The following is a 12,911-nucleotide window of genomic DNA, read 5'->3' as shown; positions in this document are numbered from 1 at the left end:
TGCTAATCTCATAACAAGGTTTATTCAAAAGGAACATAGAAGGCCACCTACAAATTCAGGGTAAGGGAACCTTGCATAGCATATCACATAAAAATATAAAGCTTGTAAGTGATTCCTTGATTAGTTAGACATCAAAGGACAACTCTTGCAAAGTCAAGAAAGCAGTGATCCACAGAAAAATCAAAACTTAAAGTATATGAGGCAGAATTGTGAGTATTAGATGGTAAAAATTTGTGTTGCGAAAATCAGCATCGGCAAGGGTCCAGAGAACATCTTCTCAGAAAAATCGCAAAAATCCACAAACCATAGCAAGCATTAAAAATTACAAAATATATTCATTTTTCTAATCAGAAAAAATCGGCAAAAATCGGGAAAGATTGGAGAAAATCAGCGAAAAAATGGACCAACAAAAAAATTCTCTAAAGAAAAAAATCACAATCTTATCAGGCCAAAAAATTGGCTGGCTGAAAAATCGCATTTTTTCAGCACATCGCCAAAAAATCAGCGATTTTATCAAGACTATCAAAAAGAAGAGGTTCACCATTCCTAAATTACATCAGTAATAAGAGTTCATTTAGTCTAATCATCATATCATATATTTGTTCAGAAATTAGAAATAATGTGGACATAAGTTGTCAGTTAAGTCTCATGTCAATTACAAGGTTAAGACAAAGTCAATCAGTTTAAGTCATGTCTTTGACATAAAGTTATGCAGTTAGGCAACTGACAGAACCAAAACCATAACCAGATGGTTCAACTTATTATGATGCATCTCACAAGACTTATTATGATGTATCTCAGATTCTGCAAACACAAAGGACAATATCAAATAGTTCTCTCTTTTCTCTCTCCGCAAATATTTTGCACGTATTTGTTATGTGCAACTTTAATAAAAATAGCCTTGTGAGAAGATCTCAGGAAGAATGAGCAACAATAGTTATAACTTCATAAGAATTTTGCTGCTTACCGCTACAGTACCACCAATTGAGCCACCTCCACCATCGTTTTCCAATAAATTACGGCATTTCACATACTTTTGCAGTAGATTCTTGAGTGTCACCAGCACTAAAAAATATCATACTATAAAATGTCAGCACATATCAACTGAATAGATACAAAAAATACTTAGAATGGCATTTTACTATCAACTAGAGAATCACAATTCATAAAATCGTAATCACATTTTATAAAAGTGGAACAATGTATCTTTTATCACCTGATGAAAACCTTCAGAAGAAACCAATGAGTTTAAACAGTCAAAGTCCTTTTATCTTGCAAATTAGATTTGATCTCTTAGATCATACCCAAACTTGAATTCCCAATTTTACAGATTCCGTGAATTATGGTTTCACAAAATACAGCACCAGTTACACAATTTATAAATACAATCAGACGTATCAAATACGGAATAATCATAATATATCAACATTAGTTCTAACAGTATGCCTACTGTGTCACCCAGTCATGTCATGCACGTTTCTAGTTCAAGAAAATGTAGGATAAACAGAGGGCAGCACCTTTTGCAGCTCTCAAACAGTTGGGTGGAGTGGAAATGCAAATACAATACTATTTGACAGACAAAAACAGTAAATCATAGCCAACTAACTAGATAGATTAAAATTTAGCTATTAAAGTCCAGAAAAAACAATGTCAATTGGTGGTGGTGGAAACTGTGATTGGACATGTAACTTCTGCAATATCAAAGTGAAGAGCACCTACTTCTGAGTCAAAGACCATGTCATGTCACTCCTTGATAGAGGTATTGGATTCTGCAAAAAGGCTTCTCCCAGCCAAAGATAAAGTATGTCAAAAGTGTTGAGAAATCTAGGGCAGCTAGATTAGGGTCTTCTCCCAGCCAAAGATAAAGTATGTCAAAAGTGTTGAGAAATCTAGGGCAGCTAGATTAGGGTGATTTCTCTTACTATGATAACTACTTGTGATGTTCTTTTACTTCAACTTTTAGAACATATAATTAGCTCCTTCTCTTGATTATTATTGTGTTCTTATCATCAAACAACTACCAAAAACATGAAGATCAATAGAGCAAGTGGACACAAGATATAGGCTGCTAGCCAGGGCCAAAACCTCTCCAACAGAGGAGAACCCACAAGAATTCTTCTCTTCTTATAGAATCTTCAAATGAAGAATTCCAAGATCTTTATACCCTAGACGAAGTCAAGCTTCCTTTTAGATGACCTTCTCTTTCACAACGTCAACCCATGTCAAACTGCTTCAAACTTCAGATTTCGGCATCTATTTCAGAATTTCGACTTCTATTTCAGGTCTGCAACTTTTCGGTCTTCCTGCAGCAGCTGCAACTTCGCATGTGTGGGCGATAGAGGCTGAATTAGGCATTCTCTCTCCTTTGCTTAGGGTGCTTCTTCCTCCTTAGAAATTTGGCTTCAAAATTGATCCTTTTGACACCAAACTTTGGATCCTTTAGATGACTGCAATTTGGTCTTGTAGCAACAAAGTGTGCCCTAATTTCTTCGCACGTGTGAGAGAGTTTGACCCAAAATTTCAGATTTTGTTGGCTTCTAGTCCTTGTCTTGCCCTTCGTTCCTCTTTCTTGCTCTTCTTGTAATCGAACTTGATTGATGATCTCCTTCAAATGAGGTCGACTGCTTCTTATATATAGGTTTCCAAGGACGCTGAATTACCTTCAAGAGGCCTACTTGTTCTCTTGCAGGCCGACTTGGTCTTGGAGGGACTTTTGACACAATTTTGACTCAAATAAATTCTTTTGACTTGTTACAATATGCCCAATGGGGTCTATTACATATGATAATGACTATTTTGACTTTATTACAAAAACCTAGAAGCACACAATGGGTGCTTGACCTACAAATAAATTGACCTTGAGCATGAAACCCATGCTATAAAATAATAATAATAAATTTTCTTTCTCTTTTACATCAAATAAATAAAATCAAAAATACATAACATATTATGAAGACCAAACCTAGTTATAAATTTCAACACTCCCTCTTAACTAGGGAGGCATTCATAATACATATAAGGTTCATAGGTATTCTCATACTAAAGAATTCTCATAAGAAGAGTCAGATTGGTAAGCCATCTCATAAGCTCTAAGTTGCACGAAACGGGGAAACGGAAACGAGTTTCCGAAACGGGAAGCGAAACGAAACGCGACCTCCCCAAATTTTGGAAACGGGGAAATGCGAATATATATATATATTAAAAATATTTAAAAATTATTATTATATATATGTGCAATCATAAAGCATGAATGATACATTTACATTATATGATTATAATTTATTACATTTAAACATTAAGATTAAATTTACATCACATTTACTCATGAGTCATGAATGATCACATAATGAAAATAAAAATATAGGAAAATCCAAAATCCGCCTTTATTTATATTAGTATATGAGGCTGCAAGTACAATAAAGACTATAAGGCTGCAAGAACTATAGAGACAAGTCACAAAAGACTAATCCTCATCATAACAATCCCCATCAAAAATAGAAGCAGCACAATGCTCAACAGTGGATGGTCAAGGACTCGTTGCTGCTGAAATCTCTTTCTCCTACTGCTGAAATCTACTTTGCTCACTGCTCAAAACACCCTAGCTGAAACAACTGCCAGTCTCCAAGAGAAACGACTTGCTGAATAGTGTGATGACTCGATGAGAGAATGAGACAAACTGCACTTTTATAACTTTAGAATAGGTTTCTAGAACATCCCGGAAACCTAAAAAAAAATTAAAAACAAATTTCAAAAAAAAAAATTAAAAAACAACACATAAATTTGGGGAAACGTGGCTCGTACGGCTTGGAAACGCGTTTCCGGCCGTACTGCCATGTTTCCGTTTCGGGAAACGTGGCAATACGGCCGGAAATGCGTTTCCAGGCCGTACGGTACGCGTTTCCGGGTTTCGTTTCGTTTCCCGGGAGGAAACGACCCCTAGGGCCACGTTTCCTGCAACTTAGCATAAGCTATATTTTCAGCTTATATCAATGCATCTCATCATATCAACCAGCATTATCATATAGCAAGGCCTTGACTAATAGCTCTATCTCTCCACTAGATTAGAGCACAATGCTGGGGAGACAATGATTTATAGACACCTTCATCATTGTCTCTCAAGGCACATACCCCATCCGAATGTTCACAAGGTATGTCCTTTTAGGACCATTCCTGTCTTGGATTTACACATCCTCAAGGAATCTCCTCTTCGACTACTCTTATCTATTGGATGTCCTACTTTATCCTCAAAGAGTATCGATATTGATCTCAGATGCTTACTCAATCCTCCACTCTTTCTTCATGATATGAAGAAAGAATGGTTTGTCTATCTCTCCCTCTCAACTATGAAGGATCTACTCATTCCTTTACATGAAAGGAATATACCCAAGCTCCCTCTTAACTAGGGACTTGTTTCCAACAATAGCTATCTATTCTTTCATGGAGATCATGGTACTATTAGTTGCTTGTAGGGCTCCTCTTTTTGCATCGTCATGTCATAAACTTCAACTTCTACAACATGGAGCCATCTTCTTCCATAAATTCTTCGTAGGAATTCGTCCATCTTCTACATCACTTCCCTTCAACGAAACATAGTATTGAACTAATCAATGCTAGCCATGTCATCCTTCTTTTCATCGGAAAGTGACCTTCTTTGTCATCATTTGGTTATCCTTCATATTGCTACCTCTTCCAAGTCATGTTTCTCTCATAATCATTCATTCAATAGGCAAATTTCAACAACCTTCTGTCGGTAGCCCTGTTCCAATCCAACCAATGCTTGCTTTCAAAAATCAAAAGTGAATATCAAGCCAAAAATTACCTCTTTATGATGGCCCTTCTTCATAACATTTGCCTTTGCAACATCAACATCCTTTCTATACGAGTCCATCTTCAAAGATTCAATTACTGAGATTATCCTTCTTCATCATACTTATCAAGGTCTTCATAATTTCTTCATGGAGATCTCATATCCAATGATCAGATGTTGATCGTCCATACTATCTATGTAGTTGTAGATACATCTTCACGAACTCTCCTTTCTTATTCACTTACTTCTTTCTTGGGATTTATATACTTAGCTCCTCTTGTGTAGGAACAGTTGTAGCCCACCACCTCATATTCTTCGTGAGATCATATGATATGTTGATTCCATCATGCCTTTATGTAGTATGCCAAACTTATGCCTTCATGTATTCTTCATATGAAAGAGTTCTTTCTTCTTCAATCATGCTCATGAGATAGAGCATTCTAAACATTCTATCTGCAATTAAGTGATGACATGAATTTTTATCTATCTATCAAGAAATTACCAAATATATGCATACCTCTTCCTTCATGTAGTCACCTAGATTCTAGACTTCCTTTAGCAACTTATTTTTCCTTGCTTGAAGATGAAAATGCCTCAACTAGATTGTCATGTTGCACTTCTTGGTCACCATACCTTCATCTTTCTAAATTGTGGATCCCACATTAGGTGGAATGTAGACTATCTATGTAACACTTGCTTTTCTTAAGTAGAGGTGAATCTTTCCAACAAAGATTCTAATGGAGGATTTGTTGAGAAATATAGGACATCATGTATTAGGTGATTTCTCTTAAATTAGTAATTGCTTGTGAGTGCATTTTACAACTTTAGATTAGGATCTTTTTTACTTAAGTTATTAATGTTCTTCTTTATCAAAGAGCTACCAATGCATGAACATAAATAGACAAGAGCCACAGAATGTAAGCTATGATCCAGGGCCAAAACTTCTCACTCTTTGAGAGGAAAACCCGCACAAATTCTTCTTATAGAGATTCCAATTGACGAATACCAAGACCGAGACCCTTGACCTATTAGCCACTCCAAGACCAAGACACTAGTTCTCTTGACTCTCTTCTACTCTTCTCTTCTTCTTGACTCCTCTTTTGCTTTGACCTTCTTAGCACCGAGACATCATCATCACCGAGACTTTGTCACTGACATGACACTGAGATCTCCTTACTCTAGTTGCACCGAAACATAGATATAGTGGCAACATTAGACAAACTATGGTCACTGAGATCTATCTGAACACACTAAGATGGTCATCAAAATTGTGATGGCAACGAGCTCTTATGGCACCGAGACTGTAAGGGATCTGAACTGAATCATAGCACAGAACTTGTAGTCTATTATTGCACTGCACCGAACTGTAGCTTATATGTACCCTTGTCCGAACTGTGTTTCTCTACTTTAGCACCGAGACTCTTTCTCAGACATTCGAACTCTTGTTTCTGTGATTAGCCCTAAAATATCCTCGCTATTCCTTCATCACTGATCTGAGTTCCTTCTGTACTTAGACATCTGAACTTGCCTCCTTTCTTATCACTGTAACTGTGATCCGAATTTCAGAGAGATCGAACTTGTTGACTGTCTCAAATGCGAAGATCCTACATGCATATATATAGTTTTTGTCCCATATAAATAAGCCGACCTGTGAATCTGAAGAGGTGTGTCTCCATTAGGTGAGCCGACATGAGAGTTCTTACTTCATCTTGAAGCCGACTTGCAAAGGAGTAACATGTGCTTGTCTTGGAGGGCTATTAGACAATCCTATAGACTTAAATACATTTGTAACATGCCCAAGAAGGGTTCTTCATACATGACATTGACTCTATTTGACTTTTATGACAAATCCTAAAGGCTCTCAATGGGAGCCATCTAAAAATAAAATCTCTTGCTCATGAAACCCATGAAGCAAGCATACAATCATTTTATTTTTCCTTCTTTACATCAATTACATAAAAATCACAATTACACATGTCATTATGAAGAACAAACCTAGTTACACTTTTCAATAGGACTTTTATGATCCCTTTTCTGCAAATGCTCTTTTTAATGATGATGAAGTGTGATGATCTCTTATCTTCCTATCTTGCTAGCTGACTTGCAAATTGTTGTTTTAGCTATCCTTTTATGCTTCCAATATGATGCCATCTTAATTACTCCTATCATGCATCTTATCATAATTGTAATGCTTCCTACCATGACTGTTGTCTTGAAGAATAAACTCAATATATGGGAGACCTTTAATAGTAGAGGTCTTTCACTTCTTCCTTCTTTGACTTCTTCTCTTGCAGTTCTTCTACTTCTTCGGTAACATGGGCTTCATTTCTTTCATTTATTTTATTGTTGCCCTTCTTGAGTTTAGGACAATTCCTCTTGAAGTGCCCATATTCATTACATTTATAACATTGAATCTTTGATATGGCAATTTATTTTGAAATTTCTTTCGAGGCTATAATTTTCCAAACTTTCCTTTGTTCCTTGTCATAGTTGCAAATGCTTGTGTTTGCTCATTTAATCCAATGTCATTGTTTACTTTTAATCTGGTTTCTTCAATGTTACATAATTCCCATAGATCATTGAATGGTGTATCTTCTTCCTTTCCATAGATGCCTGATACAAAGTTGCCCCATTCATCTGGTAGTGCATTAAGTACACAAGTGGTCATTTTTGGATCTGACATTGTTTCTCCTAGCTCTTGTAGTTGATCTCTAATTTGAGATACCTTCATGAGATATGAAGTTATCCCTTCTTCTTTTGATACTTTCATCTTGTATAATTCAGTTCTTAAAGATATTATTTCCCCAGTTGTACTTACAGAGTACAACTCTACCAACTTGTCATAGATCTCTTTTGATGTCTTCAATTTTTCCACAAAGGGAATGAGAGAATCATTAATAGATTCAATGAGGATTATTTGAGCCCTTATTTCCCCTTTCATATACTTTGACAATGCTTGAGATTCTTCTTCAGGAGGTTTTGTGATGGAGCCCTTGACATACTCAAAAACTTCATTTTTTATGAGAGTCCAATCTATTATCTTCTTCCATGCAAGGTAGTTTGATGTACCAACAAGTTTATTGTTCTCCTTGCAGAAAGTAGTCATTTGATTTGTAGATTGAGACATAAATATAAAGTACTTACTTGATAAATGAAGATGCCTCCTAGAAGATGATATCTTCCACTAGATGCTTCCTTGATAATGATGTCTTTTTGTGAGCTTTATAAGGAGGGATGATCTTCCTTCTTCAAAATGACAATGCTTCTTCTTCAAGATGAGGAATGGTCTTCTTATTTCAAGAATGCTTTGAATTGTGCTTTCCAATATGAGGAAGAGCAACTTGATTCCTTTGATGATGATGAAGTGTTCTTCTTGCTTCCTTTGGATGATGTTGTAAAATGTGTAGGCTTCCCAAAATACTTCAAATGTGTAGGGTCCTTGAGGTCTTCTTTTCTTCTTGCAAAAGTTCTTCCTTCAAGGTGATAGGGTCTTTGCAATATTTAGTCCTTATGTATCCTTTTTCCAATTGAGTGATCATCAGGTTTCCTTTCCTTGTCACCTTAGCTCTAATACCATGTTGAGAAATCTAGGGCAACTAGATTAGGGTGATTTCTCTTCCATTGATAATTGCTTCAGATGTTCTATTACCTCAACTTGTAGAATTTATAATTAGCTTCTTCTTCTCTGGATTAATATTGTGTTATTATCATCAAACAACTACCAAAAACATGAAGATCAATAGAACAAGTGAACACAAGATATAGGCTACTAGCCAGGGCCAAAACCTCTCCAAGAGAGGAAAACCCACAATAATTTTTCTCTTCTTATAGAATCTTCACAAGACCTTTAGACCCTAGACCAAGGCCACTCGAAGACCAAGTCAACCTTCCTTTTAGATGAGCTTCTCCTTCACAAATTCAACCTAATTCAAATTGCTTCAAACTTCAGATTTCGGCCTCTATTTCATAATTTCAGCTTCTATTTCAGGTCTACAACTTTTCGGCTATCCTGCCGCAAATGCAACTTCACACATATGGGTGATAGAGGTTGAATTATGCCTTCTCTCTCCTTCGCTTAGGGTGCTTCTTCCTCCTTAGAAATTTGGCTTCCAAAATTGATCATGTTGACACCAAACGTCAGCTCCTTTAGATGACTGCAATTCGGTCTTCTAGCAACAAAGTGTGCCATAATTTCTCCTCACGTGTGAGAGAGTTTGACCCAAAATTTCAGATTTTGTTGGCTTCTAGTCCATTGCTCCTCTTTCTTACTCTTCTTCTTGTAATCGAACTTGATTGATGATCTCCTTCAAATGAGGTCGGTTGCTTCTTATATATAGGCTTCTAAGGAGGTCAAATTACCTTCAAGAGGCCGACTTGTTCTCTTGCAAGCTGACTTGGCCTTGGAGGGACTTTTGACACAATTTTGACTCGAATAAATTCTTTTGACATGTTACAATATGCCAAATGGGATCTATTACATATGACTGACTCTTTTGACTTTTTGACTTTATTACAAAACCCTAGAAGCACACAATGGGTGCTTCACCTACAAATGAATTGACCTTGAGCATGAAACCCATGCTATAAAATAATAATAATAAATTTTCTTTCTATTTTACATCAAATACATAAAATCAAGAATACATAAGATATTATGAAGACCGAACCTAGTTACAAATTTCAAAAAAAAGAGCACTGTTAGCATGGGGAACATGGTCACAATGAGTAATGTACATAAAACTGAGGATCCTCCTTCATTTTTGAAGAAATCATCCAGCAAAAGTGGCAATGGAGCTGAATTTTCCAATGAACCAACAATAGCAGCAGCAAGGAAAAGGCATGCTCTCAAGGGTCGAATAAAAAAAACCATTCATATAGAGTTGTAAGAGGAGATGGATCTTCCCATCGGGTTCTATTTCTATATTATATGGTCTCCTTTATTCACTGAAATGTGTTGGCTATGTTCAACCTAATTTAGAGACGCTTAGAACAACATTGTTGGTTAAGGCAAAGGAGGACATCGAGAAACTCCTAACACCTATTAAATTAGCATGGCCATCATTACGTGTTAGTATTGTTTCTAACAGATGGATGGGTCTAGCATGCCAACCCCTCATCAATTTCATGGTGTTATCAGAGAACTGAAAAACTTATGAAAGCAGTGAATCAAATTTATTGAAGTAGTTGTTGATTCCCATGTGAAAATTACCATAGATTATGCCTTGGCAAGGTTGTCAACGTGATTGTGGAAACTAAATATTCATAGGTATTTTGGCAAGTTGCATTATTCATTCATTAAATTTAGCACTAATATCTATTACTTCAGATGTGATATTGATGGGAAGGTTAATTGATGATGCACCCATATCCACAATTTTGAACAGAATTGTACCCATGCCCTCACATATCTATAAAACCTGTGCACATCTATAGTTGTTGAAGATTGCAGATACTCAGTTTGCCTTCTCATTCATCATGCTTAATAGGTTGAGGGACGTCGAAAGTATCATTATATTCACGTTTATTTTAGTTTTTGACTCTCTAGGGAAAGCAAGATGTGACCACTGTCTGAAAGGGCGGGCCCGTACTGTGTTACCATGTAGCCCTGATACTATGTAGCCTTGATACCATGTAGCCTAAGTAGCTATCAGCACCGGTACAATGTAGCAAGTAGTCATGGACAGCTTGTTGGGAGGAAGAGTACAATTGCCTAAGGGAGAACAACACTTGGAATTAGTACCTCTTCCTCCTGACAAGTTCTCCATGACCGGCATGGAATTGTTGTCATACTTTCTTAGACTTGAGATCAGCTAGTATGATAATGGGATCAAGTTGACTCAATCCAGATATGCCAGTGACATTCTTTGTTGATGATGATAACTAAAACAGGTGCTTTTGCATAGGCCAGGTGTCAAGCATGCAAAATGTTGATTTGTGTAGCTTGGGAGGTACTCCAAGCCCTAGGGTTCGAGGTTGGGAAGGAAAAGTGCCACAAGGGTCGCTTGTGGGCTTGGAACCCAAGGTAGGGGTTTTGCACCCATCGGGATTTGGGCCAAAACAATGAAGAATTTGAGCATGACAAAATTTGAAGTGATAGAGCTTGTCGTGCCGATTCTAACACTCCAAATATCACTCAAATCGGAGCTCTAGAAACGAAGATATGAATTTTTGAAAGTGACAATTAAATATGGGCAGTCAAGTCATGTAGGCTTGGTCCAAGAGACATGTCTCTTCATCAATTCGTGGAGCCCTTGTTTATGTGTATATATACAAGGTGAACTAGAGATTATTTCTCATCCATTTGTGCAACAAAATACAAGAGAGAAGCTCGTTCGAGAGGGAGGACACTTTTTTCCTAGGCCGCAGCAAGGAGGCAGACTAGCATGGGAGTTCAGGGACTGTTTGAAGGGGTTTTCGTTGGATTTTCCTCAAGTGTCTGAATCCTACGAATCAGACACAATTCGACCTAATTGGAATCCTAAATTCGGGACATGTCGTGTCCTAACAAGACACGCTCGAATCCGGGTCGTGTCTCGTTAGGACACAACATGTCCCGAAAACCAGATTCGAATCTGGCGAAAAGGAAACTGTAAATTCAAGTTGGGTGTGATATTGTTGATTATGAAACAACTTGGTTTTGCATCCTTGCCTATCACATCATAGAGATCAACACTTACACCATTAAAGTATATAACTTTTGTCAACATAACAAGTCCTATTATATCATCTTAATGAAGGCGAGCAGTTTCACAAGCATCTCCGATTCTCCAGACACATCTATTCCATATTCTGTTAGGAGCACTCGAAGGACAAGAATGCTTTGAGACTGACAGCTGCTTTCAACACCCAAGTTTGTACTACAAGTCTTTGTTGCCTACTCAAATGCAACAATAAGATTTTTTATATTAACATGGAGACCAAGCAGCAGCCTTTCCACCATCTTGGCAATCATCTTAACCCCATCTTGAACACCAAGATAGGTGGAACCCCCATTTACATGGATACCACAGTCCTCTACCTGCTCTGAATTCCACTGAGAAGGAAACGCACTGGGGTACACTTCTGAAGTAGAACACTCTTCAGAACTACTGGATGTTTTGAACTCAGTTCGTGGAACAAGAAACAACTCAAAGTCCTCCACATTAATCTCACACTTTTCAGCTGCCAGTGCTTTCCAAGGTATTTTGATTGATATGCTCGTAATAAATCCTCCTTTGATAATCACCGATGTCACACCCAACTAGCATAAATCAATGAATCATAAATCCTAAATTCTAAAACCAGATTCGAATCCAGCGAAAAGGAACCGATAAATTCAAGGATGCTATAATGTTACTTACCTTGTAAACAGTAAAACTAACATCTAGATGAAGATCTATATTTGAAATCAATGAATTTGTATCATCAATGAGAATTTGTGTAAGAAATAGCTAATTTTTAATAAATATATATATATATATATAATGAATCCTACGTGTCCTGTTCCGGGGGGTCAACATGTCTGAATCCGACACTCGAATCCCTGTATCCTACAAATCCTGAATCCCCGTGTCAGGTTACTTAGGTTGATTGATATGATGTTATAACAGATGGATTGCAAATCCGGTTTCTCTTATGCGAATTCTTCAAGATTGAAAAATAGCCAAACACCTTGTAATGATTTATGAATACCTCCCTAGTTAAGAGGGAGTGTTGAAGAAAGTGTAACTAGATTCGGTCTTCATAAATGTATCTTTGATATTTTTATTTATTCAAGAAAAGAGAAATTATTTTCATGATATCTGTCAATGAGTTTCTTGCTCATTAAAGTAGGTCAACCACATGTTTAAGTGCTTCTAGGAAGTCAGAGTCAATGTATTTATGTAGGACCCTTTGAGGGCATGTTACACTATATAAAATGATATAAAGGTCAAAGGAATACCTCCAAGCAAGGTCAAAGTCATCTCCTTGCAATGAAAGCCTTCAAGCAGCAAAATAATGAAGAAATAGTCAAGTCGGCCTAAGGACAACAAGTCGGCCTCAAGTCGGCCTAAAGGAGGGACAGTCCTCTATATATAGAGGTTGTCCACTCCCTCTCAACGTCAATGAAGCATCTCTAAAATCT

At 37.0% G+C, this 12,911-nt stretch overlaps 1 protein-coding gene across 1 annotated transcript in view; it reads right to left on the bottom strand.

The window, feature by feature from the left end:
- The window catches only part of LOC149228556 (nucleolar complex-associated protein 3-like), a 203,911-nt gene that overhangs the window by 76,446 nt on the left and 114,554 nt on the right, over positions 1-12,911 (bottom strand). Inside the window, exon 11 of the mRNA XM_089380802.1 lies at positions 968-1,065. Coding sequence (XP_089236928.1) covers positions 968-1,065 — 98 coding nt within the window. The remainder of the gene's footprint in view (positions 1-967; positions 1,066-12,911) is intronic.

This window comes from Pinus tabuliformis, chromosome J (assembly GCF_031772625.1).
Source record: "Pinus tabuliformis cultivar Carrire ecotype Pingquan chromosome J, CPIR1, whole genome shotgun sequence".
Lineage (NCBI taxonomy): Eukaryota > Viridiplantae > Streptophyta > Pinopsida > Pinales > Pinaceae > Pinus > Pinus tabuliformis.
The sequence above is the reverse complement of the archived record's forward strand: the minus strand, read 5'-3'. Positions and strand labels throughout refer to the sequence as shown.